We start from the raw sequence: 27,969 nt of genomic DNA, 5'->3' as shown, positions 1-27,969 counted from the left end.
TAACAATTATTGCCAAATATGTTTTTAAGTAACTTAATTATTGTTTAATTTTAATTTTTTTTTAAATTTTAAATGAACTAACAATAATGCGATTGATTTTTCTTAGAGGTGGGCAAAACCGCTCTTTTTTAGGAGCCGCTCATTTTCGTTCGCTCTTTAAAAAGAGCCGCTCTTTTGAACGGCTCTTTCGCTCTTTTTCAAAATTTGGATGAAAAGGGTTTTTTCAAGAATCTTGTGATTTTGTAAGTTATTTCACATTGAACTTCAATAAATTAGGCCGCACCAAATATTTTTTGAAGTTTATGTCCCTGAGCTCTGACCAAGTCGCAAAAAAAAAATAATACACGTCCCCATCAGTTGCATTCATTAGTTTTCAAAATATCGAAGTATGATGAACTTTTTTTTAAGCCAAAAAGTAAACTTTTGTTTTCAGTTGATAAGACTTCTATTTCCATTGAAATTTGATAGTTTTTTGAAAAAAATACTGTTTTGCCCCCTGATTTTGCGGACCGATTTTGAAGGGGAGGTGTGACATAAACTTTGAAAAATATTTGTAGCGGCCATATTTGATAAAAAAAATAAAACTGAAAACGAGAAGATGCCCTTGAAAACCATTGGTCTTGGTGGTCTCTATGTCAAGATTTCTACTCAAAACTGAACATTCGAGGAAATCTAGGATGCTGAAAAAATTTGCTATTCATTTTAAAATTGCGTTTATTTCTGCAAGAATTGAACTAATGCTGATATTTTATTTAGAGAAAATATTCTGTGAACTCTTCTCTACATTCTGATTTAATAGATAAATTCTATAAACGATATTGTTCAATCGCACAAAATGGTTATTTTTTTCCAAAATCTCTCAAATATTCAGTAGATTTTTGGTAATATTTGACAAATTATGCTATTTGAAACACTCAGTTTTACAATTAAAAAGTTAATTCCATTTTGTTTAGAAAATCATTTACTTTTGGTGTAAATTTTTATAAGCATTGAAATTTTTGACATTGCATTTTCAATTCTCAAAAACAAATTTAATACTACAATTTTTGGAAATTCAATAAATTATATTTATAACAAAAATCATGCCATATTGAAATGGTTCTTTCAAAAGACCGGAGTTTAAAAGAGAACCGCGGTTCTTTTTTTGTGAGCCACGGTTCGTTCGCTCTTTTCAGTGAACCGGCTCTTTGAGCGGTTCACTCTTTTTTTGCCCACCTCTAATTTTTCTGTAAAAAGTATCAATTACCGAATTCAGATAAGTAAATTGGAATGTTGTTTGAGTAAGGTAATTGGATTTGTATGTTTAAAGATAATATACTACAGTCCAGTCTCGATTTCCCGAAGCCTCGAATACCAAAGTTTCGATTATCAGAAGTTCGAATATCCAAAGGTTGTTCGGGACTTTGATAATTGATCAATTTTTTTTCGTCTCGTCGTGAAATTTGAGTTCTTTGAACCCTTTTAATAAAATTTGATTGCATTTTTTTTGCAATTTTTTCATCACCGTAATTTTAGCGAAGTTTACTTAAGCTCGACAATCAAAAATAAAATAGCAACAAAAAAAATCGTGATTCGATAATCCGACGCATTTTTGTCCGAGGCCTTCGGAAATAAGAAATAAGTGTTTTGAGTTCGACATCTGAAATCAGCCATGGCCACTAGCATTTTCACAACAAAACTGCATTTATTTTTTATGACTGAATTTACCATCCAATCATTTTTTGACTGATTATTTAACTTCAGCAAGTCGACTTTACTAAAATAAAGCTAAGAAATGCTCATTTTTGGGCAAAAATTAGGGGAGTCCAACGGGGGGACAACGAAAATCCAAACTTGTCCAAAAGTGGACCCATGTAAATTTAACTTTCAAAACTGTGTATTTTAGCAAAAGTATCTATTGTTTAGTTTCGGCCAACCATTTATGTTATTAACATGGAAAAGTTTGCATCAAAATTACTTTTTTAATTATTTTTATGTTTACAGTGGTTTTTGATACGTTTTCTCTGATCTTTTTCGGAAATAAATGTGTTTAAATTTCTGTTAATTTTGTTGTTGTTTAAAGCCAAATTTGTTAACAAAACAAATTTGTTTATGATGAAAAGTGAGTAAAATCCATCTTTTATTCATTCTATCTATCATTAGACCTACACCATGCATCAAAACATCAAAATTGTTCAAAAGTCTTCAGATTTCATTGTTTTGTACAAAGGATTATGAAAAAGTGCTAACAATATTGAAAATTTGTGAAAAATGTGCTTCAGCTCTACTAGGGGGTCCACTAATGGTTGAAATACCGTAGTCTCCATACAAATTTGGGGGCTGTTCATACAAATGTGCTATGAAAACATTCGAAAATCTGTTTCTCGAGAAGGGGTTTTTTGATCGATTTGGTGTCCTCGGAAATGTTGTTGGTTATGATTACGACTAAACAGAAAAAGTTACACTCTAAATATAATTTACCTATTCTTAAATAACTTTGTATTACAGAAACTCGATTTTGACAAACTTTACCACCTATTTTTTTTATTTTTTGAAATGTGCAAACTTTTGAGCTGTAGGCTTTGCTTATTTTTGGTCAAGTTATATTTTTTTGAGAAAAAAAAAAATTGTTGCACACAACATACACACAAAAAAAATCGAAAAGTAAAAAGTGCACCGTTTCTTATTAAAAAATGGCTACACCTTTTTTTTTGATAAATGTATTCATCAAAATTGCATTTTAGAAAGAAATTTAAGAAAACTATACGTTTGTCTGTGTTTTGGGAGTTTGACTTGGATCAACTTTGGCTATGTTGCTTACTAACATTTCCTATATTTTAAGCAAAAATAAGTATACAGTAATTTTTGTAATGTCCCGGACTATGCCTGTACGCAGAATTTAAACGATAATGGTATCGTTCTATAGCAGGAAATGAGAAAAACAAGCAAAAAAATGTTAGATTGGCTCTAAAAGTTGAAGTAAACTAAATTGGCAAAGGTTATAAAAGGAGGTGGTAGAATAACCCAAATACTATAAAAAATAAGCATAAACTAAACATGATAAGTGCAAATTAAAATACTAAATTTGGTTCAAGACAATCCTAATACAAGAGAAGTAAAGTTTTTCGTAGAATAAGAGCACATTTACAAAAGGACATAAACTTCGAAACGTTGCGATTAAAAATACAAAAAAGCATTTTTCTCACAATTTTGTGACCTTGCAACGATGCGTTAAACTTTGTTTATTTTCTTGGGGGCTGCAATTTTCCATTTTTTTCGCACTTTCGGTCATTGCTTATAATTTCCCTCCCACGTTTTATTTTTGTTCGGGCATCTTGGTCGTTTCACAGGGTGTGTGGGGACGGTAAATTTAAACTCAATTTGTTTGGTGGGTGGTGTTTGGCTTTAGCTGCCCATCAATTTTCATTCACCCTGATGGGACTGGGACATAAACAAAGAGGTCGAAAACTGAATTGTTAAAAAATGATTTTGAAAACAGTTACACAAATACATATAACGTTACATAAATTATTGCAAATCATGTGTTGTATTAAAAATACTTAAAAGATTAATTATCAAACCAAGTTTAGCGAAATAATATTCAATCCACTTATCTCTGAACCGGAAAGAGATGGGTGCGTTTGCACTGCTGTCTTGACAGACAGCGGGGTCCTCACCAAAATAGAGCTGCTTCGCACCCGTCTTTCACCTGAAGACGGCCACGGAATTATTCAAACGCCCGTTGAGTTCACTGAAGCTCGACATCTCTCGGTCGAGCTTGAGCTGATAAATGTTTGATATAACTTTATCGATTTGTTACGACCGGTAGTTATAGCACCAAAAGATGGTCGAATTTTAGTATGCATCTCGCGAATTTGAACACCAATTTCGGAGAAATTGCAATTTTCACTTGAAATAAATATTGCTGCATGCCGAACAATAATTCAATTTGATGATTGCACACTTTGAAGAGAAAGTTTACAGATTCCACATTCGCCGGTGTCACATTAATTTTGTTTTCTCGCGGCCGACTGTAATTTTACGTTGTTTTCGGTGCATGTTTACGTAATTTTAATTGTATGCTTTCAGTGCAGCACTCCCTCACACTGAATGCAGTGTTGCTTGGATCTTCTTCTTAGCACATGGCTTGATAGTCAATGTGAGAGGCACGTGAGACGAATCCGCAAACAGCTTCGATGGTGCATGGTGGATTCGGTCTTGATTGATTTGTCGATTCAACTCTGAGTGCATTGTGATGAAATGTTGTGTGGTGCGAAATTTCCAGAAATGTTGGTGGTGTTCACTATCTTTCTCTTTTTTTTTCTAGAAAAAAAAACTTTTCTCAAATTTAATTTTTATTTTTATGTTTCAATAACGTAACTTCTATAACTCTGTGTTTTTTTTTTCAGACCGCCCTCCTCACAGTATTCCTGCTGCCATTCCGGGTGATACTCATCATCGTCTGCCTGGTGATCGCGTGGACCCTAGCCAACATCGGCCTGTACGGGCTGTCCCGGGAGGAGCTGCGCACAAAGCCCCTGTCCGGCTGGAGGCGGTGAGTTCTAGAACCTCAATGAAAAAAAAAATGAAATTTGAATTTAGTTGCAGTTTTCTGTAGGTTTTAGGTTTAGGGATTTAATTTGAGGGGTTTTTTTTATAGGTTAAGTTTGTATTATTAGCACTAACGATAGATTACTAACTCTAACCTTTTAGGTTTGTCCCTAACTTTGCTACAAAGTAAGCAGTTCAAATATGCACTCGAACTCGGAACAATTCTCACTTAACAATTACGACAATTCGTCCGTAAACTTGAACTTGTGCAGCGCCCTGCCAGTCAATAGTTTGCATAATCCTTGTCGATGCTAATTTAGCTTGTACCTCGTAATAACTGGTTCATTCAGTGAATAGAATTGTGGGTTTCGTCTTTTTTCGGATCTAGACTAAAATATTCAAATATTCTTATATTTTCAAGTTGAAGTACTTGAAAAAATTACCCAAAACTGATAGAATCGTCTTCACTTTGTAATCTACAATTGGTCACACCCCCCTACCAATATGTCATCGCGGTGCAACTAATTACCGGTCCAAGTGCACGCGACTAGCCGGACGCTTATCGCAGAAGGCCGCGCCGCACGCGTCTCTACCGGCTTTTACTAACAACAGTTCGCCGGACGAGTTGTTTACTATATTAGTTGCGGGTTTGTTTACACTTTCGCTGTTGAGGTGTTATCACGGCATAGATAAGACACAGATTGGTTGCCGAACTGGGTGTAATTGAGCTTAATTTTTGACAGGCGAGCTTCATTGTCTGTTATCATTTTGACATTTGAACTCGTCGGAATTGACAAATAACATTCAAAATAGCTTTCTTAAGAAAATGACTCGTTCAAATGTAGAATGTAAACATTTACACATTCATCCATGTGAAAAGGGGATCGTTTGCACATTGCACCCCACAAACCAGAGCCACACCACTGTAAAGTGAGTCATTTGTATTTACGCCACACCACATTACGATGACGCGGCGTCATTTTTGTTTAAACTTGTTTGTGGTGGTAACCTGCTGTGTGGCGTGATCTGCTCGCGCGACGTTCGTTCAAATCCGGCGAAAGTGTCCGCTGAGGGAGACAAAGCAATGGAAAATTATTGAAATTATCTTGAAATGTTAGTCTTGGTTCTATTTTTTTTTCTTGAAAAGATCGAACAAGATCAAAGAAAAGATTTTCACAAATTATTAATTTTTCAGAAACCAGAGGTCTGATCTGCACTGTCTCCTGGGCAATTTTATTGGAAATTTCTGAACTCTTCGAAAACATTTTTTTTAGGAATGGACAACCATGGACTTTTTTAAAAACAAATCGTTAACGGGAATTTTTCAGTTACAGTCCAGACTCGATTATACTACACTCAACCCCCGGTGGTTGGTCACTTTTTCGTTTGACACTTTTTTAGTTTGTACCCCGTTGGTTGGTCAAAGTCAAACTAAAAAGTGACGAACTGTCACTTTTTACACGGCGCTCACGCACACTATCAAAACAAACGTTTGATAGTGTGCGTGAACTCCGTGTAAAAAGGGTGTCAAACTAGAAAGTGACCCCGTTCGTTTGACAACAGTTGGTGTCAAACCATCGGGGTTTGAGTGTACTCTAGAATGATTTAGAATTTTTAAATTCAAGATGGCGTCCAAAATGGTGGTGCTACCATGTTGAAAAAAATCATTTCAATATGAAAGGCAATCAAATGTTCAAATTTTGACTAAAAAGGGGTTAAAACTATCAGGAGTGATTTTAATCATCTTTTAAATGGATTTAAAGGAAATCCTCGTATGTTTGGCAGGTTAAGCAAAAACGAAACTATTGGCACTACGCCCCCCGGGGCATGGCCTTCCTCTAACGTGGGATTTCTGCTCCAGCGCCTCTGACGAGACAGGAGAAACCGGGACCGACGTTTTACTTCACCATCCGATAGAAGCTCAGTGGATAAGGCGGGAATCGAACCCGCGTCTCATAGCATCATCGGGATCGGCAGCCGAAGCCGCTACCCCTGCGCCACGAGACCCACACAGGCAGGTTAAGCACTCACTCCTAATTCCGTCAAATTAGCTGGTTTTCACTATTTGAACAAGTTGTTTTGCAAAACTATAAATATCAACTTGCTTGCTCACTTCCTGTTCAGCTATTAAATACTCGCTTTCAGTTGAAAACGCATTTTATGAGCTGGAATTGAACGTCAAAGTGCTTGGCAACATTAGAGACACGATTTAATTAGATGCTGTTCCCTTAATAAATTATCTGAGATATGAAATTTTGTAAATTTCTACATGTATGTAGTAACCGCCTAAAAAAATGTTGTTGTCTTATTTTTTGTTGTAAAGCTTAGAAAAAACCCTAAACTACGCTAAAATGATTTACTAATTTTAAATCCAAGTTGATGGCCAAAATGACGGTGATAAAATATTGAATAAATGCATTCTGTATAAAACCAAGCGGATTCGTTATTTCCAATTGAACCACATTGACATCGAAATCGACGAATAGTGCTTTTTAATTTGAATACATTCCAATTCGAATGCTCGATTGGCGGACATTCTAAGTAGCCAAATTATAATTAACGAATTCGCTTAGTAGACAATCAACCAGCAAATTTAATGGAATTTTTTCAGAGTTGGTCAAGCTCGATAGCATAAAAGTCACTTTTTATGCAAAACAATCACTTTTAGATGGGTAAAATATGAAAACAAAAATTGATTTCAAATATTTTTTTTTGCAATTGCGTGTTATAACTTTAAAAAATTAGGATTCCCTTCAATATTAAAAGAAAATGCCGAAATACAGAGTATATAAGAAAAAATCTTTTCAAGATTCTGACTTTTGAACATTTTCATGATATTTCGTAGGGACGACAATTACCAAATTTGTATAAAGATCGATATGGACAAACTTCTAATGGAATTTTTCTATTGTCAAAGAGAAAATACTTGAAAAATAGAAAAAAATAAGCAAAAATCATACAATATAAAAAAAATCAAATCAATGTTTTGTTTGCTATATTTTATCTGTTCTATTGATATTTCAACATTATAAAAGTTTAAGGGGTTACATACATGTAGAAAATCACAAAATTTCATATTACAGAAAATTCACTTAATTCACTAAATAGATGATTTTCAATCACTCCTGAAAGTTTCATGAAGATATTTCGTGACTGAACTGAGTAAGAGACGAATTAAGTTCATAGTTTTGCCATGCGCAAAGCGAACTGTCAAACTTTGTAAACGTTTTTCTTTAAACACCTATTTGATTTACGGGTGTCAGGATATCTCGAGATGAGATGGACCAAATTGGCTGAAATTTGGGGTGAAGACTCTCAAGACATATTCCGTGTGCATGACGAAGTCCGATTTTGAAATTTTGCTTTTTTTTTTTAATACAAAAATCAAAAAATGACCATTTTCATATGAAAAACATAAAAATATTTTTATCTTTTTAAAGAATTAAGTTTTTGAAAATTGGCCTTCGTCATGCACACAGGACCGGTTCAACGAGTCTTCACCAAAATTTTGAGCCGATTTGGTCAAAGCAGTGTTGAGATATCGTGGAATCCATTTTTTGAAACTGCTAACTTAAAGTAGTTATATCTCGGCAAAGGTATATCCAAATGTTTTCATTTTTATTTTATTAATAGATCAAAATATACATATTAATGCTCTCCAAAAAGATTTTAAAAATAGTTTAAATGTGTGCTCATACCAACCTCGGACATTTTTGACGATTTACATGTATGTAACCCCTTAATTTAAAATATAAATGACTTACATTTTCTGCTTTCCAGGTAATTGTCTGAAACAAAACAAAGTTTTATTGATTCTGCGTTTGTTGAAGAACATGCAAATGAAAAATCCCAAGCTTTATGAAAATTAAGGTTTTGGTATGAGACCGATCAAATACGGCTTCGTTATAACTAGACCTTTTAAAACGAAAGTATTGAAAAAATACATTTTGTTTATACTCAGTTCCGAATTAGAAAAACATTGTAATTTGTTGTAAAAACTTTCACGACAATTTTTTTATTGGTCTCGGGAGAAAACTGGGAATTTCAAAATTGAAATCTAGTAGCCAACCTAGGATTGCCTAACTTCGGAGAATCGAGCTTGAACTGTACTTCTTTTATTATAAAGTTTTAAGAAAACCAAAAAGAATCAATCTCTTGTTCTGTGGATTCATAAATATTTTTTTAGAGGGAGCCGATAAATTAGTTAAATAATCAGTAAAAAATGACTAAATTTATAAATATATACAAAACAGTAGTTGTTCGGTAACTGGGCTGAGAACGTAGCCCAGTCACCGAATGTTGCTCGTTAACTGGGCTTAACAAAAAATAACGAGGGGACCACCGATGAATAATATTTTCCAGATGAAATATAAAAATAAAAGTTACTCAAATTTATTTACAATTCTTACTTTTCATATTTCTTTAATTGTAACTTGAAAGTAAACAAAAGTTTAAAAAAAGTTTTTTTTATTTATTGAATATGATTTTTGCATCCATTAACCCCTCGGCCATTTTGGTTTGTTTTGGTTTTTTGACGTTTGTCTGCTTTTTAACTGGGCTACTGCCCAGTTTTCGAGCGCCCAGTTAAAAAGCAGCCCAGTTAAAAAACGCTCGATATTCCACTCAACAAGATTAACTTTTTCAATGAACGAATGAATACAATTTCTTGTTGGTTCACGCGCGAGAGGTTTGTTCTCTCGCAGTGAGGCACTATTCTACCGTTTGATTTTGGTAGAATTATCCTTTTGGCTTTCGGATGTGCTAACAAAATAAATTTAAATCAAATCATGATTTTGTCCACGTTTTCTTATTGAATAACCGTCACACTTTTAAAAACCAGTCTTGAAAGTTAAACATGATCAAAGATTGTTGGATTTCCCCTTCTGATAACAAGGCACGTGGAGTGACGCTAACTTTTAATTTATTTCAAAGTCCAAAGGGGCAAACATCAAGTCATGCAATGTCGAAATCTAACCCAGGATTAACTTTCCATCCAAATTATCAATTCCCAGAAGCCACGCGAACACAATCGCCGATAAAAGCTTTAAAAGCTCAGCCAAGATTATTGCTTCCAAAATTTCCGCATCGCCCGACCTCGCACTTCTTTCTTTTTCTTGAACAAAGTCGGACGCGTCGCCAATCTTTTCGCTAATCACTCTCTTTTGCGGTCTGCTAGGCAACAGCTCCCCCCCTCCATTTTTGACACGTGCGAACTTGAGCTACTCGGCCATAGTTCAATAACCGGCCTGCTTGATTTCGTCACGCCGTCCAACACACACTCGTCTGCTTCTGCTGTGGTGGTGAATTGTTCAAATACCGCACACATAACACGCGCGCTCAACCAGTCAAACCTGCCCTCATCTGGGCTGTATTCATTCATGACATAATATTTAAAAAAATAGTTTGTCCATGCTGATTTTGCGCTATCAAAGACTCGTTCGGCGAATCTTCCACGCACAGACACTGACTGGTCTAGACGATTTTGCGAGGTTAGGCCGGCTTGAGTGTGTTGGTAAATTTTGCGAGCGAAAGAGTGTACGAAAATTCAAGTTCAACCTTTGATCAACGATCTGACCACGCTGCTTTTTGTTACGGCTTCCTCTGGGTGTGTATGAGTTGAATCATTTCTGGTGTAACATTTTTTTTTATAAACGAAAACAAGTTGAATTAAAAAATGCCAGTTTTAACCGACAATTAAAACATTAAAATTTCAAATTTGAAAAATCATGTAATGACTCTGACTTAGCCCTTTTGAAATGTTAGGCCACCAGTTCGCGAACATGTGGCGTGTCGCTGTGACGCGTCACTGTGTCTGTGTTGTGGCGTGGAAACGCGACGCGGCCTGTTGGTAGAAGTCGGATACGGTTGGTGTGATGAATTCAGCGGCGTGGCGCTTAAGTTGTATAATTTAGGTAAATTGTTTCCTAAATTTATCGGTGGCAAATTGATGTTTGATTGGATTGATTCAAGATGTTAAAATTTCATTGAATAAATTATCTTTTATTTTAACTTAATATTGTTTTATCTGGAAGACTGAATAAAGTAAATAAGTAAAGATGCCGAATTTTCTTTTATAAAAGTCTTCTAATTTTGTTTTACTGATCCAGGGTAGGTGGGAATAACAAAACGGTTTTAATAACAAATCCTGCTAAAATATCTGCTTTTATCACTAGAAAACCTTGACCATCGGTAATGAGAAGAAATAAACAATAACTTACAAATGACTACCAACTCTTGCTGAGCAAAATACGAATACGGGCAAAACATTGAATATTTCGCCCATTTAAAATGCTAGTCTTGATTTAAAAAATTTCAAAATAGTTTTTTCGAAGAGATCGGAAAATTTCACGAATTTTTCATGTATTAAAATTGAAAATCGGACCATTATTAACTGAGATATATGGTCATTAGAAAATGGTGGGTTGTTTTGGTGAGATTAAGAAAACTTCAATTTTCGTGTTTCTTTTTCTTGAAGCGGCTCTATCTCAGCAACCCGAGGTCCAATCTTCAATGTCTCTTAGACAATTTTATAGCAAATTTTCTGAAATTTTCAAAAAAAAATATTTTTAGAAACGGTCACTCATGGTCACTATTTTTAAAAATTGAAAAACTGCAAATATTTCGCTAAAATCAAACTTTCGGTGGCTATATCTTGAATACGGAGCACTTTATCAAAAAATCTGTAAAGTACTTTTCGATTGCAAATTCATTTTTGCATAAAAAATAATGTCAAACTTGTTTTTGCATGAAACTTCGATTTTTTCCAAAAATCACTGTTTTTTTTTCAAAAATTCATAATTTTTTTGATTTTTTGACCATGTTTCTCTATAGCTCAAAAGTACGTATTTTGGGAAATTGAGTTATAGTGAATAAAAAGTTGATTAAAAAATCTGCAAAAAAAAGTTCAAGATGGTATGTCAGAGACATAACCGAAAGACATAGGACCAAACAATTTGAATGTGTTTTTGGATTGCTAGTGAAATCTGTAAGATTATTTTATTTTGTTTCATAGATTTGTCGGCAAAATTATCATAAATGTTCTCCCAAGGTGAACCTTCCATGAGGGCACCGGCAACTCCAGGTTGTGGCCACTAAGGTCGAAATGTCAATTTTCATGTTCAGTATCAAAAACCATGAATTTTGATATCAATATTGCCACAACTCGTATGGTTCTGTAAAAAGTCCTCCGGGCCCCGGGGGAACCTTCTTTGAGGGCACCGGCCACTCCAGGTAGTGGCCACTTCTGTCGAAATGGCCATTATTATGTTCAGTATCAAAAACCATGAATTTTGATACCCATGTTGCCACAACTCGTATGTTTCTGTAAATGTCCCCCCAGGCCCCGGGGGAACCTTCTTTGAGGGCACCGGCCACTCCAGGTTGTGGCCACTACTGTCGAAATGGCCATTATTATGTTCAGAATTAAAAACCATGAATTTTGATACCCATATTGCCACAACTCGTATGTTTCTGTAAATGTCCCCCCAAGCCCCGGGGGAACCTTCTTTGAGGGCACTGGCCACTCCAGGTTGTGGCCACTACTGTCGAAATGGCCATTGTTATGTTCAGTATCAAAAAGCATGAGTTTTGATACCCATATTGCCACAACTCGTATGGTTCTGTAAAAGTTCCCCCAGGCCCCGGGGTAACCTACTTCGAGGGTACCGGCCACTCCAGGTTTTTTCCACCACCAATTCGAAATTTTTCATGAGAACCGCCGCATCATAGTGGCTTCAACGTGGTCCGCTTCGCTCGAATGTCCTCCTTCTGCTGCTGGTGGTTCTTCCTTTTGGTTGCTGGTCCTCTTCTTCTATTGGCCGCTGCTGCTGCTGCTGCTCCGCGCCGGCCCGACGTGCACAGTTCGAGTGCTCGTTCCAAAGTGACTTGCTTTTGCGAAATTTTCTGCTTAAATAGCGGCAGAGCCGGAGAACGGCACAAAAGGGGCGCGGTCTCGAATGCATACGCTCGCTCTGATTGGTCATCTGTCCGATTTGTACTGAAAAATTATTCATTTTGATTGCATGTTTTAAGTGCTTTAACTATGTTTAGTCAAACTATCTATGTAGTTAAACAATAGCTGAAGTCTTCCTCTTTCGATTGGTGGTCCAACCGTCTGTATTGATTCACAGGGAAAAAAGATATAAGCGTTCAAAATGTCCCCTTTTTTAACGCTTAAAAGTGACGCTTTGGATCGAATTTCTGAACTGGCCCCTCAATATAGTAAGTAGAGACATAGTCCTATGTCAAAAAATTCCGTGTATCTATACCTCAACAATACCCACAACTTTGCCGAAGACACCAAATTGATCAGAAAATTCACTCAAAAGTTACAGCTGTTTGAATATCTACACCCAAAGTTAAAGAACGAGGAGATAGTCCTCACGAAAAGAAACGTGAGGAAAGTGCCATTTTGCGAGAGTATAGTCCTCTCGCGTGTTCATTCGTTCATTGCAAAAGTTCATTCTATGAGGGGCTTACATGGACAAATTTCCGCCACTTAGTCATCGAACCATAGTGGCCATACGGTAAAGTCACGGTTCAATATGCCGGAGGTCTTGGGTTCAAGTCTCGGTACCGGTATTTTTTTTTTGATAAATAAACTTTGTTTGAAGATGAACCCATGAGTAAAGTACTCTCGGTAGTTTCGGGATTTATCCTCTCAGTCCGCACACAGTACAATTTTACTACCAAATCGTGCTCTTTATCCTCTCGTATGCCGATGCCCAGTTCTGGGTGTACATACCATTTTTGTATGGACAGCAGCCAAAATTGTATGGAGACTTGTATGGATGAACCAATCTCACAAAATAGTTTATTTGGTCATAGGGAAGGCCCCCACAAAGTTTGAGCCAAATCAAAAGATACAAATCAAATCCATTTCCGGTTTTGGTAGAGAATTAATCATGTGATAATTCAAAAATCTGTATCTTTTGAAGGAATTTTTGATCGATTTGGGTCTTCGGCAAAGTTGTGGGTATGGATATGGACTACACTGAAAAAAAATGATACACGGTAAAAAATTTGGTGATTTTTAATTTAACTTTTTGTCACTAAAACATGATTTGCAAAAAAAAAAAAACACAAAGACAGGGGACAAAAAATTAAAAATTTTCAGAAATTCTAGTTTGTGCAAAAAATCTTTGACTGAGTTATGAGTTTTTGAATCAATACTGATTTTTTCATATGATTGAAATATTGGTTGCATAAAATTTTCAACTTCATTTTTCGATTTAAAATCAAATTTGAAATCAAAAAGTACTTTAGTGTAATTTTGATAAAGTGCACCGTTAACGGTGAAAATTTTCAATTTGTTGCCATTTTTAGGTAAATCAAAAATTAATTTATCAAAAAATAGGGTTTTTTGCAAATCAAGTTTTAGTGACAAAAAGTTAAATTAAAAATCACCAATTTTTTTTACCGTGTATAATTTTTTTATTCAGTGTAGTCCATATCCATACCTACAACTTTGCCGAAGACACCAAATCGATAAACAAAATCCTTCAAAAGATACAGATTTTTGAATTTTCATACATCATTTTTGTATGGCCAGCTGCCAAATTTGTATGGAAAATTATATGGACAAACTAATGATGCAAAATGGCTTCTTTGGCCATACCGAAGGCACCAAAAAAAGTTTCAGTCGGATTAAAAAATACAAAAATTAAAATTCATAAAAAAGTCCGATTTCGTAGAGAATTGCTCTTATTTTTAAAGTTTATATTGAATCAGAATTGATTAGAAAATTTCGCAAAAGTAAAATTTTTAAACATTGAAAGTCAGATCAATAGTTTCCAAAACATCATCAGTTGAAAATTGTAGGCTAATTAGGTGATTAGGTGACTTTTTCAGGAAGTATTTTTAAAAAACTCAAAATAAGAAACGAAATCGATAATAATCATTAGAATTGGTTCAACTTTCACGAAGTTGATTCGATATGCCAAAGGACTTGAGGTAAATTTTCAATTTTGCCACTTTTTATGAGAAAACATTTTTTTGAAAATGACTCCATGAGAATAACGCTCTCGGGATTCATCCTCTCTGGTCCGCGAGATCTTAATTCTCTCAAATGTCACTGTTGTATTTTTCAATTCTTTTAATGGTTTTTGAGAGAATTTTAACATAATTACGTTGACATTATAAAAAAAGTCTCTCCTTGTACTGTACATCGATAAATCAAGTTTTTATCACCAACATTACAAACAATAACGACCATAATTGACCGCAATACGGTAAATTAGTGCCATTTGCTGATAACAAAAAAGGTGAAAGCGCTTCCACCATCGAGTACCTGGCGCGAATGGGCCTCCTTATCAGTCAAAGAACGTCAAGGGCAGGCTTGCTCACCGTACTTTGAGAGGACTTTCTCTCTTTTTCACTTAGCAAAACTTGAGGGTGTGGGTGAATGAACGACGTGTCAATCAGGTCTCCTATATTGTGTTCCGAGTTGAGTGCATATTTGAGCTGCAATCTATTAATTAAATAATTTGCTACACTTTTCCACTACCTTCTTCAGTGCACCTTTCCTTACCTTTTAGTTTGCGGCTTTTATGATAAAACCTTCCAACTTTGTAGTTGATGACGAGACCGCAGCAAATGTGAATATGTGTGACGGCGTGGATCGAACTGGCAACACTTCTTTTGTGTCACTGCCAAAGTGTAACAAATTGTACGCTTTCAACTAACGTATATTTCTCCTTTATTAACAACTTCTTTTGTATACAGGTTTACTTTGTAGTTGATTGTAATAACCTTATCTTTTCACTAACAAATCAAATAGACAGTAATTTTTAGTTTTGTTTTTATTTATTTATATTTTGTAGTTATTATTATCTATTTTCAAATCAATTTATTTTGAAATTCGCCAAAAATCATTTTTTTAAACCAATTTAGCCTGATTTTTTTTAAGTTACACAACTTTTAATCATAGTTTAGAAACGTGCTTTCAATTTCATAAAAGGTATCAACACATTATTAATTTCAAAGTTGACAAATTCTCTAAAAATTATCATTTTCTTTGTTTTTTTTTAATCTGCCCAATCAATTTGAATTTTAAATAGTTAAAGCAATTAACTTTTAAATTTAATTAAATTTGACACTTTTCGATAAATTTTAGTGTAGATTAGGAAGATTTTTTTAAATTAAATTATTTTTAATAGAATAATAGAAATTTTAATGGAATAGAGTTTTACAACAAAATCTTAAAATGTAAACGTTAAAAAAAGTTGTTTCAAATTTAAAAAGATTCTAAAAAAATGTCGGAATATTTGATAAAGACCTATAACACTTCAGGATAAGTTTATGCAACGATGTACGAATCGACTCCAATTGTGACTCAAAGTCTCAAATCAGAGATATAAAAGTTCTAGCTAAAACACACTATAGTGCTAATACCAAATGCTAACCCCCAGCCCCGGAAACCCCATTTGCTAAACCCCCGGCGTATCTCCCTCTCTTTCTCTCTTCCCGCCCCGCCACCAACCTGTAGACAGCTACGCGTTCTAACGGCCCACGTGATGCGGGGCCTGTTCTTGTTCGGCTCGTTCAACCTGATCCGAACCAAGGGGCGGCGGGCGACCTGCAAGGAAGCTCCCGTGATCTGCGTGGCACCGCACACGGCCTTCTACGACTCGATCTGCGTGATCCTGTTCGGGCCGTCGGCGGTCGTGGCCAAGTACGAGACCGCGTCGTTGCCATTTTTCGGAAGTAGGTGTCAAATCCCGGGTCAAATCCTTGCAAAAGGGCGTAACCTCGGATAGGGTAAACTTGCACTGTTTACGTTTGAGGTTACGCCCTTTTGCAAAGCAGTAAAAACCCTTCCTGCTCCTTGCCAAAGTAGGCCAGGCATGGAAGATCGATTAAGAGCAGTCACTGTGTTGAAATGCCAAAAGGGCGTAACTTCAGAACGACAATCTTTTCTTTTACAACTAAGGTTACGCCTTTTTTTCAAAGTCAGGATAAACCACGCGGGCAATTCTCAACGGCATGAAAAGTAATTGTACATAAAATTACGTGTAAATACGGGTCAAGTGTGATCGGGTCAATGTTTTTTTCGTGTCAAACTAACGGCTTATTGTTTTGGAAGAAAACGGAGTTTTTTTTAAGGTTACAGCGAGACCGTGCACTGTAACGGGATGACCGAGGTTGACTAATACTGGTACTGAGGACATATGACTAAACCTGACCGATTTACTCACATTTAAGGTGGACTGGAATAACTGGTTGTTTACAAACAGACTATGATTCGTAACATTCTTTTGCTTGCGAATAAAATTCCACTGCATATTCACGGGCCAAGGACGTTCTAGGTCTTCCGTGTCGACAAAGTCACGTGTCGTCCCATTTAAACACATACCATTTCACCTATTTTCCTGTTGTGCAACCATACCTTGCAGCCACCTCACAGCGTCACTCACTTTGATTTCTTTCCACGTCACGAAAAACATTTCAAAAAGGCGCATCGACAATGTAGACAATCAGTGAGTAAACATCAATTTTAATTAGCAGGTAACACAGTTTGTTTACATTGTCAATACGCCCTTACGAAATGTTTGTCGCGATTTCTTTCACTTTCTTCTACTTAACTTGATGTGGTTTTTCACGTTGAAGGGCCCGCTGCATTTCTTTTGGAAAAGCAAAAAGAAAGAAACTGTTCACACCGAAATGTCATTGAAGGGAGACTGCGGAAAAAAAGCATCCACCTTTGGCCTTTTTGTGGCTTGTCCATGACCACGAATGCATGGTGGTGATGGCGGTTGAGTTGCAGCAGTGATTTTGACCTTTTTACTAACAAAAGTTGATGGTTACGACGTAAAAATTGAGGCCGTCAAGAATCATATCTGAAGTTTGTTTTTGGATAAGTATTTAAACTAAATTTGTTTTTTTTTTGCTTTCTGGGTGTTTTTGAATATCTCTTACTGAAGATGGATTAAAAAAGCAAAGAAAATCAAATTTGGTTTATTGGACCTTAAAAAATCTCTAAACATGCCCGTTGAGATACAGACATGCCTCGATTTAGCGACGCATATGGGGGATGCAAAACCGAGGCGTGCATAACCGAGGCTTACGGGATTTTGACTGTATTTAAGACATTGGCTAAAATCGTATGAAAAATCATTCAAAAATCGATAAATTATAGTGTTTTTGAATCGGGATGATGGCAGCTATCCATTAAAATTATAAATTCTTGAAAATTTTCACAGGAATACGTATTTTTCCTGTATTTTGAAAATGCATTTTTTCTCTAAAGAAACCAAAAATATACTGTTATTGCAATATGGGTATCAAATGATAAGTTTTATTTTAATACATTTTGAATGTAAAATATATTTTTTTTAAATGCTCAAAATTTTCACAAAATTACGAATTTTCGAAAACAAATACTCAAAATTTCAGTTTTTACTATATGGGTATCAAACGATCTGCATTTTTGTTCTACATTTCGAATGTATTATCAACATATTTTGAATGTACTCAAACTTTTCACAAAACTACGTATTTTCGAAAAAAAAAACAAAAAAATCAGTTTTTACAATATGCGTATCAAACAATCAAGATTTTTTCTTGTATTTTCGAAAAAAAAATACTCGAATTTTTCGTTTTTACAATGTAATTATCAAATCATCGGGATTTTTTCATACATTTCGAATGTAATAACAACGTTTTTTTAAATAATGAAAATTTTCACAAAAAAAGGATTTTTGAAAAATATTCAAAATTTAAGTTTTGAGAAAAATTAATACATTCGAAATGTATGAAAAAAATTTCTCGCTAATTTGCTACCCATATTGTGAAAAACTGAAATTTTGAGTATTTTTTTGAAAATACGTGCAAATTTTGAGTATTTCCAAAAAAATTATTACATTCGAAATGTATGAAAAAATCCTGATCGTTGGAAACCCATGTTGGAAAAACTGAAATTTTGAGTATTTTTTCGAAAATACGTAGTTTTGCTATAATTTTTAGTATTTTCAAAAAATGTTCCTAAAACATTCGATAGGTATGAAAAAATCCCGATCGTTTGGTACCCATATTGTAAAAAAACTTAAATTTTGTATATTTTTTTCAAGAATACGTTGTTCAAAAAAATTGTTTTATTTCCTTCTCCATAGTTTATTACGAAAAACTGTGTTTTGGCTCACAAAAAAGAGCCACGGTTCTTTTTGAAACACCAATCTTTTGAAAGAACTGTTCCAAGATGGAATGAATTTTATACTTGTGTCTTTTTTAAGCTTATAAATATAATTCATTGATTTTTCAACAAATTTTAGTACACATAAACTTGTTTTTGAGAACTGAAAATTTTATTTTAACTAATGCCAAATTTGTCAAAATTAACCTATGTAGTACTTTAGTATAAAAGAATGGAATATAAATTTGAGCATTTCATATTGCTTAGCTTAAAAAAATACCAAAAATCTACTAAATAGCCCAGGAGACAGCGGAAAAAAAATCTTCTCGTCCGATTAAACTTTAGCATTTAAAACTTGATCGATTTAATTAGAATTCAGAAGAGAGTTCGCAGAATATTTTCTTGAAAAATGCATGATTTTCAAGCGCAGGATCTTCTCAATTTTTTTTTCTTAAAATAATTCATAAAAGTACAATAAATAAACTTTTAAAATTATACCAATCTTTGAAACAACCTTTTCATAAAATTTTGAAAAGAGCGAAAAAGCCGTTCAAAATAGCCGCTCTTTTTAGTGAGTGAGCGAAAATGAGCGGCTCCTTAAAAAAGAGCGGTTTTGCCCACCTCTAGTACAGATTATGGTTGATTTATGAGATTTTTTCTTGCAACAAAAGTGAATAAAAAAAGCAGTACCATATGAAAGTGAAAAAAGTGCTTCGATTTGGCTCAAAATTAGAGTGGGGGTTTCCTGGCCAAAATAATGAGACCCGTATTTTTTTTTGTTTGGCCATAAGGCTGACTTACGCCGTGTTAGGGTGGTCCGAAAAATTGCGATTTTCACCAAAAACAAAAACACTTTTTTCAAAAAATCATAACTATGCTCCATTTCAACCGATATTAGCTGTCATGAACGCAAATGAAAGATGATAAATTTGACTTTCAAAAAAATGGTTTGAAGTTTGAGAAATCAAGCCTAACATTTGAAAAAGTCTTATGAAACTTCAAATGCCGTTTGGACCAAAGAGCCTATATCTGAAAATGTTTTTAACGGATTTTTCATAACATATGAAAAACTGGACGAAGTTCATTAACAAGATGCCAAGATATGATTTTTTGAAAATAAAATCTGGGTTTTTTGACTCGCCGGGCGCAAATGTCTGTGTGTATGTGTATGTGACCAATACTGTCACGCAGTTTTCTCAGCACTGGCTGAACCGATTTTGACCAAACCAGTCGTATTCGACTTGGTTTAGGGTCCCATATAGTGCTATTGAATTGTTTGAAGTTTCGATAAGTAGTTCAAAAGTTATGTATAAAAATGTGTTTTCGCATATTTTCGGAAGTTGAATAAATGGCAGTAAACTGAACCAAACATCATCATGTTATACATCGTTAGTTAAGTAATCGAAAGACCTTTCCAACGAGTCTAAAACATTGACGATCTGGCAACCCTGCCTCGATTTCTGACCACTTAAGTTATATTTATGTACTTTTTTTGTAGCCGGATCTCACGTAAATGTATGTAAACTATGTCCGGATCCATCATCCGACCAATCGTTGGTAAGGTAATCGAAAGACCTTTCCAACGAGTCTGAAACATTGAAGATCTGGCAACCCTGTCTCGAGTTCTGACCACTTAAGTGATATTTATGTACTTTTTTGTAGCCGGATCTCACTTAAATGTATGTAAACAATGTCCGGATCCATCATTCAACCCATCGTTGGTAAGGTAATCGAAAGACCTTTCTAACGAGTCTAAAACATTGAAGATCTAGCAACCCTGTCACAAGCTATGACTACACAGAAAAAAAATCATGGTTATATTACATCTGGGAAGGGGTAGGGTAGAGTAGTCAAATGGCTCTCACAAGTCGTAGTTTCAACCAATCAGGCTCATACTTGGGGAATTGTGTGTCTACTGGATACACGTCTGCCATATTAGTGGCTTTGGTTATGGACGATCCCTTGAAAAGTAATTCATAAATGTTTGATTATGGGGTGTAAAAGTAAATTATGGGCAAAAAATACTTTTTCGCTCGTAGGCTGCCATTTACACCAAAACTAATATTTCTTCAAATTTCTTTCGACGTTCCATAGGGATTAAGTTGGGCTACAACGTTCTTTCATTAAATTTGGCCAAAATTTAGAATATACCCAGAATCCAGGGCTGTCTCATTGATCCCCACTCATTTCAGCCCATGGGTAACAATGAGACACTTTGATTTTTCTTCAATAAACTTTTCAAAATCGATGGAAATCTTTCAAAACATGAATTAAAAGTGATTATTGGCATATTTATAGAGTTTAAACTTCATTTAACCAAAAATACTAAGTTATTTCGTATAAATATATGGATTTTACAATATTTCAATATTTTTTAGTGTAACTTTTGTTATTAAAAGTTTCATGTTGGCAAAATTGCTCTAAAATGTTCAAGGCAAGTCACCTGCAATGAAACAATACAAAAACATGATGTTTTGCTAGAAAAATGTTGATTTTCGTAAAGTGTCTCATTGTTCCCCAGCTGTCTCATTGTTCCTGCCAAGTGCGTCTACAATGAGACAGTTGAATAACTCTGGCTGTAGATGTCGGATCGATCTCATATTTTTGTCAATGTTAGAACACATTAAAAGAAAAATAATGCAACTAAAAGCTCATTAAAACATGCTAATGAAAAAAATAGAAAAATCGTTGAAAGTTGAAAACCAAAAGTGTCTCATTGATGACTACCCTACCCTACATCTTTTATGTCAGAAAAAAGGTGTAATTTTACCTCTGGAAATGTGTAATTTTACCACTTTTCTGGTGTAATGCCACTTTTTCAATCTAAATTGAGGTAAAATTACATCATAAAGGAGGTAATATTCAATCTTCCAAAATTACAGCTTCCAAATTTAAATTATTTTTTTCTGTGTACTTAAGATGCCACTTATGAGCCCTTGAGTGATATGTGTGTTTTTTGTATTCCGGAACTTAACGAAATCAGACGAAATTTGTGTCCAAACCCATCATATCACATATCACCCATTGTTGGAAAAGAGTGAGGAAGGCACCAACCACATAGGTGGATTAAGTTAGTTTTTTTGTTGTTGTTGAAATACGTAACTTTTGGTACCCAAACATGTATATAAAAGTGTTTTTTTTAAATCATCGAAAATGGCCATTTTTCGAACCACCCTAACATGGCGTAGGTCAACCTAATGGCCAAACAAAACATACGGTTTTCATTATTTGGCCAGGGAACCCCACTCCAATTTTGAGCCAAATCGAAGCACTTATATTTTTTTTATATTTATGTGGAACTGCTATATACATATTGTCAGTAAAAAAATATTTGTGTTCTTGTTTAGACAATATGTTATTTTAAAAATCTCCTCATCATTGCCCAGCATTATGAAAACCGCTTATATTAACTTTTGTCAAAATCGAGATTTTTGTTTCCGGTTGTAGAAAATGTTCAGGTGCTGCTTCTGAAACTTGAATTTCACTAAAATATTGTTTAGTTTTGGCTACCGCTATGAATACATAACTCTATTACTTAGGAAATTATCTTCACGAAAATTTAGTGACGAACACTAAACGTGTTTTTCTCGATTTGGCATAATATTCTAATTTCCATTAATAGACAGATTAGAATAGAATACTTTAAAATATGTCTTATTTTTATAAAAAAAAACAGTTTTTAAAATCAAACTAATTTAAAACAAATTACGTGTTTTAAAACACTTTCAAATTGAACAAATCATAGAGTTTTTTTGCATTCATTAACCATTTTGAAAGCATATACTGTATAAGGCTTTTCTAGTCAGAAATTTACTAACACATTCAAAGAATGTTTACTTGGCTGCTACGGGTTTGTTTGCTTCAGATTTGCTATCTCTGTCTAGTAGAAGAATCTTGTCATGCCACTTCTAGCTGTTTTTTTACTGAGCGCCCGATATGTCGGTCATCATGTTTCGCAGGGACTGTAACAGCTCTAGCTAGATCATTGTTTGCATCAGGATACTGTAACAAGGAGTTTGTCATTATCCGGTTAAATTTTGTATATTTTTTCATTGTTAATTCCATGGAAATTTATCAATTTTAAAATTATCATTTGTTGCAAGTTGTGTCAAAACATCAACAACATTAATACTGCCCTATAAATATCGGCTATTTATTAAGTTGTTCATAAAATTTACAAAATTATGTCTGAATTTAGTTGTCACTGATCACGTTCGGTAACTAGGCTAAACGCTCAGTAACTGGATTGTTGCCCGATTCAAGAGCTGACATTAATGTTATAGAAAGCAGGGATGTTAAATTCCTTTTACAGTTATTAAGACACTAAAACAATTAAAACATGTACCTAAGACATCACTGACACAAATACAATGGCATATTCAGTTATTTTCCAATACGGATCATGAAAAACAGATTGCTTCATCAAACATGCTTTTGTTTCTCAAAAGAAAACAAACCATACAAAACCAGACGCTTTTCAGGGATACTTGAGCAAAAACTGATACTCTCCATATCTGTGGCTTAACTTAATCCACTTGTGTACATATCGACTCTAACCTCAAATCCGTCCACGTCCTCGCCTGTCATCACCGTCAATGACATTTTTTGTGCGTTCGTTTTCTATCCCGTCTGTTGCTTAATTATTCTCAAGAGCCACGCTATCTGTTCTTCCCTTGAATGCTTCTTATTCCTCTTGTTATCATTTCATCAAATTGAAACCACTTGAATGATCGCTTCATATAACTCATAATTTCAACCAATTCCATTTTCTCTTCCTCTTTTTTATGTCTTTTCTTGTTTTCTCTCAAATTGCGCGCGCTTTCTTCAAAACACCAAAATTAACAACATTTTGCACACATCACACACACACACAAACACCCATAAACCCACGCCCATACTGGACTGACCTGGACCCTGGACTCCCCAGACGCATGAAGCGGGCGCTGAGCACGTGCGCCGTCCACATGTACTCGTACGCCGGCCTCGGCATCACGATCCGGGGCCGGCAGGCGCGCCGGGCGGACGCACCGGTGCTGGTCGTGTCCCCGCACAGCTCCTTCCTGGACGCCGTCATCATCTATCTGACCGGTCTGGCGAGTCCGCTGGTGCGCAACGCGGACGCCAACCTGGGAAGTAAGTTGCGTTGCGTTGTTTTTCGTCGTGTTTGGATGATCTTGTAGGTCAAGTTTAGCGCCAGAAGATCCGGTATTGCTGTAGTTTTATCAGAGAGAAGTACTCTTTGGTTTTACGGTAGGCTTAAACTTTGATTTCCCTACACAGAAAAAAATATGTGAATTTAGCCGACACGGAAAAAATGAATCACATGTAAACTCAGTTGTTGTAAACTTGAGATTCGACGTAAACGGTTGAATCACACGTAAAATCGCTATTTTACGTATAATTTGTAGCAAATTTACATCAAATTGCATGTAAAATTAAATGTTTAATGACGTGCAAAAGTGTTACATCATAAATGATGTAACATTCGGAAACATTTTTTTGTGTGTAGTTACATTTTTAAACTTGCGGGTTTCATGATGTTTCTAAAAATCCTCATACAGCCGAAATAGGTTTTTATTGACAAATTATTTATTATCAGAATTCTGGGAAAAGATTTTTTGGAAAAATAATAATATCGGAATTCGGTACATTAACTGAACATGAAACACCATGCGTTTCCAGCAAAATGTAGTAGAATCTCATTTCGTTGAGAAAGCATGGTACTCTGAGTTTGATTGATTTACCGAAATCCGTTTTTTTTTTTAAATAGGGCCTATGCTTGAATGTAAACAAACTGCCTATCCTACTCACAATCAACGGCACTAGAGCAAGGGGACTGTTTACATTCATGGTTACACACAGAAAAATGAATTGTTTGATCAGCCTGGACAAAACTTTAAGTCAAACTTGTAAAAAAAAAGTAAATCTTTCTCTGTTCCTGAGGGGAACACCCTTGAAGAGTATCGGGCCGGCATTTACAATGCGGATTCAATGACAGTTTATTAAATCAACTTAATATTAACATGTTAAGGTTAATGTTAACACCTTTCCTTTACTAAGCAATCGAATCCAGAAGGGAAAAGATCGCCAGTTGTGTTGGTCCGAGGCCGGGATTTGAACCCCGATCTACCGTTTACGAGGCGGAAGCATTACCACTGGGCTACGTGGCTCGGTCTAAATCAAACTTGATTCTTCTTAATTCCACATAAGTCTTTTGCTAATATGAAAAAGTGCTTTGACGTTTGATTCCAATATGCCCCATTTTTCTGCGTGTGTGCCCTTTTGAAAAGTTACTATGCATTTCTAGTGTTTTTTTAGAAGGTCCTATAAACATATTAAAGACAATAGCTTAGGACCTATAAAAAAACTCTGGAATTTAATCTCCAATAGCCAGAGTTGGAGTCATTTAAAAGGATGCTTGACTCACACAAAAGCAAAACAATGTAAACAGGCCAATGTCGGAGTGTAAACACGTCAATTGATGTTTACATTAGGAACGAGTGGGATAGACTCTTTGTTTACACTTCGACATCGGCCCAATTACTTTGTTTTGCAAGAAAAAGTTCGGTTCTCCTCTGTTTTCGTGAAACTTTGCTCTAAGGGTTAATTTTGGTCCCAGATCTCGCATTTCTGGTCCATATTTTAAATCAGGTGGTGAGGGAAAGCTGCAATCAATCTGCATTTTTGGATTTTATACAAAGACACTCGCCTGCCATGATCGTCATTACGAAGTGACCATCAGTGAACGCACACGAAGTTGAAACGAACGATACCGAGCTTAACATTCATGCAGCCATATGTTCTATCTTTTTCTCTTTTTGCAATCAGTTGAGTGCAGTCATGGAGAAGATGTTTTTTTTGGGTGATAATCGAATCTAGAGTGACTTTACAATCGGACGTAACCTTGGGCGTTTTCAAGCAAGGTTAAGGTGAAGCCGTTGATCATTTTAGAAGAAAATTGATCATCACTATAAAGTATTCTGTATTAAATTAAATTTAACGAATTTCTGCACCAAAATGAATCAGCATGTGCCGGTTGTTGCCTTCTTGAAGCCACTGAAGGAATTTTTGATCTAAAGCAATTGTGTTTCAAAATTTATATAATTTTGTGGCACAGTCATTGACGTCCTAGTTGGCAATCATTGATTAATGACGATTTCCATAACTTTACAAGGAATGGAATAATCGTTACCAAAAGGAACCAGCATGTCGTCGCCATCGTGCTAACTTGTCGTACGTGCATTTTGGGCCAAATTGAGTTAAGAACGCCATTTTGTGCAGATCACAATGCCTCACCTTTTGACCTTCACAGATCCCCAAAATTCGATTTCAATCCTGAGATATTCAACAAAAACCGAAAAAACTCCGTGCATTTTTGTCACTTTACATATGAAAGTAGTTTCAATCTTGTCGTGCTATCATGTCACTCCATGAAAATTGATGTAAGTGCGACAAAAGGCCAAAGGAATTTCAGGCCAGGAAAGTCAGGATGCGTTTGTCGCACGTACAAGCTAGACTACCGTAAACATTTGTAATTATAACTCGGGTCTCCAGCAACCAACTTCAACCAAACTTTGGGACAATGCACAGAATGGTAAGCCAAACAAAACGTGTTTGTTATTGTTTACATTGCGTGCTCTCGTTTTTGAATATTCAAGGTCAAACATTAAAACGCGTTTTTCTCGGAACGTCAAAATGGCGGGTGCGACAAGATAGCACGACGACGTCGATGTGTAGGGCACTATTCTAAATAACTTGTTGAAGAAATTTTGTCAAAATATTGAAGGCGACGCAAATTTTATATCTTTGAACGAAAAATCATGACAATGATGGAAGTCTTCACGTTAAGTCCTTTTGAAAAAAGTACCTAAAAAAATGTAATCGATGTCACAACTTCAACATTTGGCTCTTACGGCTTTTTGAAAACTCACCCGAGAAATGTTTCTTCTGTTAATATCGCAAATAAGTTGTAAACAAGAGTGAGTTGAAGGGACACACTTTTTGTTTACAAGCTGATGTGCACGTAATGGTTGACCCGGTTCGACTTTCTTTTGAAAGACGTCAAACGGATAAGGGAGCGTAACGTAACGTAACGTATTAAAATGATTTTTGACGCCCATCCCCCTCTCATAACAAATTTCCCATACAATTTAAAAAAAATGCGTAACACAGCCTCGGTCCCAACCAGCCGTCCCCTAACATGACAGTTTTCGTCAGTTGCGCGTATCCACCGACAGATGGCAAATGGGCCTCGTCGGAGTCCGCCCAATAAAAACGCAACTATAAAATTTATTTTTTTTACTTTTTTAAGTGCAAAAAAGGGTTTTTTTTCTCAATTTGAGTACGCCATTAAATGGCCAAATGATTCAATTTTTTTTAAATTAAGTTTTGCGCAACTTTAAAATGATCTTTCGCTTTACATTACTTAATTTCAAACAAATGGAGACGAAAACCGACAACGGTTAAATATCAAAAATAAATCTTCCCCATAATTTCATTCAAATGATTGCTGTTACCACGCAGCACATTTTTCAATGGTTGAAAATTTAGCTGGTTGAGTTGAATATTATCTCTTCTTTGATTATTTTTTTTCCTAAAATTCTTACAAATGTGAAATTCAACAGAAACTGATTCAAATTTATCATTTCTTGATGAAAAATAACAAAAAAAAGACGCAAAATCGGTCACCATTTCCATATGTACGACCCTATTTTGGACCTAGTACCTATTTTGGAACTATTTCCTCAAATTGAATTAAATTAGGCTTTTGAAGTTGGATTTCCCACGAAAACAGCAGGATTCGAAAAAAAAGTTCTTCGATCGGGCTCAAATTTTTTTTCGCACCAATTGGGTCCTAAAATGAATCCTAAATTTGTGATATTATTGTTCACAACGTAAAAGCTTAAATTTCTGAGTATCCTTCTTGACCCTTTCTACGATCGCAAAGGATTTAAAATGAATTTTTAAATCAATTTAAAAAAATAACTTCGCGGCCGTTCTGACAGAAAAAGTTCTTCTTGACAGCTCGTTCCAAGGGGACCGTAGTTGATCCATCGAAAAAATGTAGTCTTGTCAATTTATTTATTTGCTTTAAAATGAAAAAAAAAATGATCAGAAATGGTTTTTATTTGTGTTTTTAGCGTTGTATATACAAATTTACATAGAGCTTAAGGACCCTATTCAACCGCTTTCAGTAAGTAATGGATAGGCTTTTAAGAAAAAATAGTTAGAAGTTTCAAATATCTAACCTAACATTTGAAAAGGCCGAATGAAAAATAAAAATGTTGTTAAGCATAAATTAAGGCACCAAA

The 27,969-nt window shown here is 35.2% G+C and overlaps 1 protein-coding gene across 2 annotated transcripts in view; it reads left to right on the top strand.

Annotated features, from left to right (window-relative positions):
* The window catches only part of LOC6042692 (lysophosphatidylcholine acyltransferase), a 39,198-nt gene that overhangs the window by 4,150 nt on the left and 7,079 nt on the right, over positions 1 to 27,969 (top strand). Inside the window, exons 2-3 of one of the 2 annotated variants that reach the window (XM_038254092.1) lie at positions 4,389 to 4,534; positions 23,586 to 23,791. In XM_038254092.1, coding sequence (XP_038110020.1) covers positions 4,389 to 4,534; positions 23,586 to 23,791 — 352 coding nt within the window. Of the gene's footprint in view, positions 1 to 4,388; positions 4,535 to 16,015; positions 16,234 to 23,585; positions 23,792 to 27,969 lie in introns of both variants that reach the window. The other variant, XM_038254084.1, reaches the window with a different exon arrangement.

This window comes from Culex quinquefasciatus, chromosome 1 (assembly GCF_015732765.1).
Source record: "Culex quinquefasciatus strain JHB chromosome 1, VPISU_Cqui_1.0_pri_paternal, whole genome shotgun sequence".
Taxonomy (NCBI): Eukaryota; Metazoa; Arthropoda; class Insecta; order Diptera; family Culicidae; genus Culex; species Culex quinquefasciatus.
The sequence above is the reverse complement of the archived record's forward strand: the minus strand, read 5'-3'. Positions and strand labels throughout refer to the sequence as shown.